This window comes from Plasmodium gallinaceum, assembly GCF_900005855.1.
Source record: "Plasmodium gallinaceum strain 8A genome assembly, contig: PGAL8A_v1_76, whole genome shotgun sequence".
NCBI classification, from domain to species: domain Eukaryota; phylum Apicomplexa; class Aconoidasida; order Haemosporida; family Plasmodiidae; genus Plasmodium; species Plasmodium gallinaceum.
Window position 1 is genome coordinate 1252448 of NW_021628238.1, and position 6678 is coordinate 1259125.

General features: G+C 16.9%; 3 protein-coding genes across 3 annotated transcripts; all 3 read left to right on the forward strand.

Annotated features, from left to right (window-relative positions):
- PGAL8A_00222700 (DNA polymerase alpha subunit, putative) lies at window positions 1-1533 on the forward strand (the record flags this gene model as incomplete). The annotated part of the gene is made up of 1 exon (XM_028670942.1): window positions 1-1533. A coding segment is annotated over one exon (1533 nt), but the record flags the coding sequence as incomplete, so codon positions are not given.
- An 899-nt stretch (window positions 1534-2432) lies between these two features.
- Window positions 2433-3443, forward strand: PGAL8A_00222800 (DNA-directed RNA polymerase III subunit RPC4, putative; the record flags this gene model as incomplete). Its single annotated transcript, XM_028670944.1, has 1 exon — window positions 2433-3443. One exon carries the CDS (start codon window positions 2433-2435, stop codon window positions 3441-3443), a length of 1011 nt encoding a protein of 336 aa, XP_028527646.1.
- Window positions 3444-4997: 1554 nt separating this feature from the next.
- PGAL8A_00222900 (fam-a protein) lies at window positions 4998-6174 on the forward strand (the record flags this gene model as incomplete). Its single annotated transcript, XM_028670945.1, has 5 exons — window positions 4998-5261; window positions 5339-5408; window positions 5499-5608; window positions 5680-5913; window positions 6076-6174. 5 exons carry the CDS (start codon window positions 4998-5000, stop codon window positions 6172-6174), a joined length of 777 nt encoding a protein of 258 aa, XP_028527647.1.
- Window positions 6175-6678: the final 504 nt, after the last annotated feature.

A 6678-nucleotide genomic window follows, 5' to 3' on the forward strand; every position in this document is an offset into this window, starting at 1 on the left:
GAAGTTTTTGATTACATTGAAAGGAATAAGCATAAAAATAATTTTCATAAATTATTTGAAGACTATTTAGAGGTATATAATAAAAGATTACTAAAAAATGAAAACTTAGTAAAAGATAATATCGTATATGAATATGAATATGTAAAACAATACAATAATCAATTAATAGGAACAGATGGAATAAATTGTAACAATAAATATAACTGGTATATAAACTCTATAAATACAATAAATGAAAATTATCAATTTTTAGGTTTAGATACAAATGTTATATCTGAATGTATAAATAAAAAAATATCTTTATTTTTAGAATTATTTCTAAAGTACTCAGAAAAGTTAAATTTAAACATAGAAGTAAGCCCTATATTAAACATGAATGAAGAAGATTGTTATATTTTTGGGAGAATTTATACAGATAATGAAATTAATATAAGTGAATCAAATATTATTTTAGAAGGAAATGTCAAATGGAATAATGGAGATAAAGCTCAATTGTTAAATTTAAATAATATGAAAAATTTATTTTTTTTTTTAGGGCAAATTTTGGCTATAAAAGGAAAGAAAGAAATTAATCAATATAGTATAAAGTATTATGTTAGTAATATATATGCTGGATTACCAACTCATTTGAATGTAAAAATAGATAAGGAATTTTTATTAAATTATTTTAACTGTAACGAAATAGAAGAAGATAGTCGGATACATGATGATATATCACAATTATACAATAATGACAACATTCATATAATGGTTTGCAATGGACATATTTATAATGATAATGATTATAATGATAATTTAAATAATTTTTTAAAAATCGTAAATGAAAAGTCACCTCATGTAGTTTTAATTTTTGGCCCTTTTTTATTTATTCGTAATTTCAGTGAAACAATTCAAAAAATTGGAGATATTAATGTTATTTATGATAATATTTTTAAAAAAATTATAAAAATTGCAAAAAATGAGCACTTAGAAAAAACTCATTTTTTTATTATTCCATCTATATATGACTCTATCAATATATACCCATTACCTCAACCACCTTTTTTTTATGAAAATAGTAATAATTTATCCAATGTACATTTTTTGTCTAATCCCTCTTATATTTATATAAATGAACTAAAAATCGCATTGACATCTTGTGATGTAGTTTATAATTTAAGTAAAAACTTATTATGCAAACCTAGTGAAATGAAATTATTTTATTTATTTGAACAGATTATAAGACAAATTTCTTTTTTTCCTTCATATCCGTGTGAATATAATATTGAAACAACAAAATTTAATAATTTGTTATTTCATCCTAATAAGTTACCAGATATATTCTTGTTTCCGTCATACACTAATGAAAAGTCTTATATTAAAGAAGTACATAAAAAGTTATTTATATGTGCCTACTCTATTGATGTAAATAAAGCGCATCCATCTAATTTTTTTTCAAATATTTACATACTGCCACCAAAAGAAACACATGAATTATCAAAAAGGGTAATACTTGAAAATGTTTTTGTACACCAAAACAAAATAAATGCATAAAAAAAAAAAAAAAAAAGATATGTAGTCTTTTTTTAAAAAATATATATTAATATAATAATATAAAAACTCCATTAAATTGAAAATTTGAATGACAGAAAGAAAAAATGTAATAAAATTTTTTTTTATATATTTCTTTGTATTGAAATTATAAAAAAAAAAAAAAAAATTTCATAAATACATATATTTTTCATATTATTTTTCAATATTAAATATAATTTGAATTTGAATTTTAGATATAACTACAATTTTACGGTGTTTTCAATTCTTGTATTGAAATATCTTTTTTTTTTTTTCTTCTTTTTTCTTTTTTTCTTTTTTCTTCTTTCTTTTTTCTTCTTTCCCTTTTTTCTTTTTTTCTTTTTTCTTCTTTCTTTTTTCTTTTTTCTTTTTTCTTTTTTCTTTTTTCTTTTTTCTTTTTTCTTCTTTCTTTTTTCTTTTTTCTTTTTTCTTCTTTCCCTTTTTTCTTTTTTTCTTTATGTTTTTTCTTTTTTTTTTTTTTTTTTTTTTTNCTTTTTTTTTTTTTTTTTTTTTTTTTTTTTTATATATACACAATATCTTAAGGTATTACATATATATATAAATAAATTATTTTATTCGAATTTTTTAATTTTAAGTTGAAAAAAAAAAAAAGATAAAATAAAATGATTATTTTTCTTATTGTGTTTACAAGTTTAAAATGAAAAAAAAAAAATATATATATAATATATATTTTTTGAAGAACAAATAAAAATAGATTTTTTAAAGAGTTATTACTTTTTGAAGTATTAAAAAAAATAGTAAGAAAAATGTATTCTTAAAATTATTATTACCATTATTTTAGCTTTTAAGTACAATAAGGATATAATAAAAATACATGTATATTAGCAAAAATATTCTATAAAATTAAAAATTAACTAAGAATGAGTAATAGATATAATCATGACGAGTACAGCTTGAGAAGAAGCATCAGTAACACTTTGCGTAAATCAAGTTTATTAAAAAATGGGATAAATAATAATCAAAATGTTCCTTTAAAAAAATTTGTTCCTAATATAGATAATTTAAAAAATGAAAATAAACCAAAGAACGAAGAAACAGATAAATTAGCAAGTTTAGATAATAAGAATATTCAAGAATTAATAAAAAAAACTATTAGCATAGATTTACAAAAAGAAACAAAAAATGAAAATTTTAAAAATAAAACTAATAAGGTATTTTCTTCTCAAAGTCTTGATGTTTCTTTAAATAACCAAATTAATTTGTTAAACTTAGAAAATAAAAAAGAAAATAATGAAAATACAGAAAAAAAAAAAAAAACATCTATTGATATATATGAATTAAATAATATAAGTAAAAATATTTTCTATAATAAAAAATGTGCTTCCCCAAATGCTCACTTTTTGCCATTAACTTTGCCATTTTTTAATAATAATGAAAAACAAAAAAAAATAAGGAAAATGCTTTTAAATAAGGAATCATTTTTTTTTTATATTCAGTTACCAAATATGTTGCCTGCTCTTATACAAAAAGAAGAAAGTGAAGAAGAAAAAAAAGAAGAAAAAAAAGAAGAAAAAAAAGAAGATATAAATGAAAGTAAACATAAAAATGAAAAAAAAAAAGAAGAAATAAATGATAGTAAACAAAAAAATGAAAAAAAAAAATTTAACATATCGAAAAAAGATTCATATGAGCTTAGCAATATAAGCACATTACCTAATGGAAAATTTGCAAAATTAATAATTTATAAAAACAAAAAAATAAAGATGAAAATTAATGACATATTATTTGATGTCAATGAAGGATCAGCATGTACTTTTTCTCAAGAAATTGGATGTTATATAAAAGAAAATTCCGAATTTATATTTTTAGGAAATTGCGATCATAAAATAGTTGTAACTCCTAATATAGAAAGAATTATACATAAAAAGTAATTTTTTTTTTTTTTTTTTTTTTTTTTTTTTTCAATCTCAATGTTCTTTTATTATTTCATGATACTAAATAAATATAAAAATTTGATAATTTATTTTATTTATTAACCTTTCATTTTTGTATAAATAACTAATATTTATGAATGTGCTATACTAATTTTATAACAAAATATATTTATTAAATAGTGTAAAATACAAAATATAAATATTTTAGAATTAAAAACTCTATCATTAAATTTTTCAGCATATATAAAACACCTAAATAACTCATAAGATATTTTTTTCTATAATAAATGTAATAATTTAAACAAATAAAAAAAATTTCTTTATAATGGATTTAATAGTTCTTAAAACTAACTTTAATGTAACAATTAAATATATCAACCTTTCATTTTTGTAATAATTATTTTTTTTTATAAAACTTTATTTTATATACTAAAAAAAAAAAAAAAAAGAAAAGATTTACTATTTATGTTATAAATTTAAATAATTTAAAAAGAAATAATTTTTTCCATTATAATAATTTTCAACATAAATTTAAATGATTACATACATATGTAACTTTTTTTTTTTTTTTATGAGTATAATAATATTATTTTTCTTTAAATTATTAATATAAATGCCTCTTGCATGCATATTACTGTTTCTTTCCACTTTGTTTATAAGATATATATATATATATATTCTTAATAAAAAATTAATATATATTGTATTCAAAAATAATAATTATATGTTATAAAAGTAATACAGTTCTTTTAAAAAATTGTGGGAAAAATTTAAATGAAAAAAAAAAAAATAAATTGATACCATAAATTAATTATGTAAAATTTCTACCTTAAATATTTTAGGTTAAATATTTCATTATTCCTTAATCTTTGAAAAATCTGCAATTAATATCAATGAAATTTTCATAAAAATTTTTTTTATTCTAATCTATAGTTTTTCTTTTTTTCCATTTAAATTTTTTAAAACACTTTTTATATTTTAATATGAATGGCATATTAATTTGTTATTTATTATTTTTTTTTTTATTTAAATATTTTTTTTTTTTTTTTTTTTTTCTGATTTTATATAAATTTTGAAAATTAAAAAATTTGATGTTTTAAATAATAAAAGTTGTTATAGAATTATAATTATATTAATATTTTTTTTATTATAAGACAAATTGTAATAATACGTACTAATTTGACATTTTTTAGTAGATCTGAATTATACTTCAAATACGTATATTTTAGATCTCAAAATATATATGGTAATTAAAAAAAAATAGGAATATTTACATATGTATACAATTATATATATATATATATGTGTATAATATGGAAAAAAGGAAAAGTTGTATATTTTTTTTTTTTCATTTAATATATATAAAATACAAATAAAACTAATAAAAAATATTAAAATTTAATTTTTAATAATTGTGTAAAATTATTTTTATGATAAGAAATTATCAAAGAATTTCTTTTTTTTTTTAATATGTAATACTAGGATGAAATAATTCAATTTTTTTCTTTTATATAGTATTTTAATTGAATATTCCTTATAAATAATTTTAAAATGAATAATGCAGAAAATAATCATACCAATGAGATATCTGATAGGTTAAATCAAATGTCTCATTTAATTTGTAATCATAAAAGTGAAATTATGAAAGTAAACGAAATAATTACAGAAGCGGTAGATGTTTTATATAATTTTGCTGTAAATGATGAAGATTATTATAAATATAGTACAATTGATGAACATTCAAATTTGTATTTTAAAAAAGTTAATAATACTGAAGTTGGAAAAATAGAACTTATTTTTCCAGATACATCAAAAGTATAGATTAATAAAGAAAAATAAAAAATTATAAAATAAAATTTAAAAATTTTTAAAAATATTTTTATATATTTTAGTTGGAAAAAATAATAGGAATAATATGGGATGAAAATGGTGCAAGAAATTTCGATCCTCACTTCATAGAAGGTTTAAAATAAAAAAAAAAAAAAAAAAATTTCTTTTATAATATTTTATATATTCTTAATTTCTTATTAATATCTTAAAATAATATTGCAGGAAAAATTATTCGTATATATGATCAAAATTTAATTTTAGTACAACAAAGTTATAAAGGAACTTTAGGAAAAGAAGGAAGATATTTTTATATTTTAGCACACAAAAAAAAGGTATATGATTTATTTTATTTTTATAATTATATAAGAAAAAATGACAATTTTTTTTTTTTTTTTTTTCTTAGATAAATAAAAACACATATTTAATAGCATGTCTATCATTAAATATTAATGATAATAATAAAAAATGCAATATTCCTTTCACTAATCCATTTATTAATAGTGCAAATTCTTTTACACTTGATATTGAATGTGATGAAAAAATTAAAAATTCTTCATTGAGAAAAATGCATATTAATTTATCTGGATATTTTATCAAAAGAGAGGAAAGCTACATTAAGCTTACTTACATTTCTTCTGTAAATTTATTTTTAATTTTAATTATTTTATATAAAAAAAAATTTTTTCCTTTATATATATATATATAACCATATTTAATATTCGTATGAAGAACAATTCCTATTGATATGTTTTATTTTATTTTATTTTATTTTATTTTATTTTATTTTTTTTTTTTTTAGATCGATTTGGGAACCTCTTCTCTTATTCCTCAATTTATTATTAGAAAAATTAAAGCAAATAAAATGTTACTATTAAACTTATTAAGAAAAAATATTTAACATTTTAATTTTAAAAAAAATGATGAACTCATACATTTTAGTTTATTTGTATAGCAAAAAAAAAAAAAAAATTAAATAGTTTTGTCTTTTTTTTATTCGTTTTTGATATCATTTTTTATTAACCATATTCTTATTTATTTCAAAAAATTGTATTTCTTTATTATATTAACATTTACAACATTTTTTTTAACATTCTATATAATGTTTGTCATAATATAATTAAAAAAAATACAAAGATAAATATTTACTAATTAGTAAGAATATATAAATTAAGCAATTTAAATCTCTATTCACTTTATGCATAATGTATTTCTAATGTTATATATATTTAGTATTTTAAAAAAGAATAAATATTTAATAAATTAATTTTTTAATAAAAATGTTCTTTAAATTAAAATAAAAAAATTGATAATGATTATGTAAATAAACAATATTCTTACTCTTTATTTTTTAATTTTCCCACTTCTGGTTATCACACTTTTTTTTTTTTTTTTTTTTTTTTTT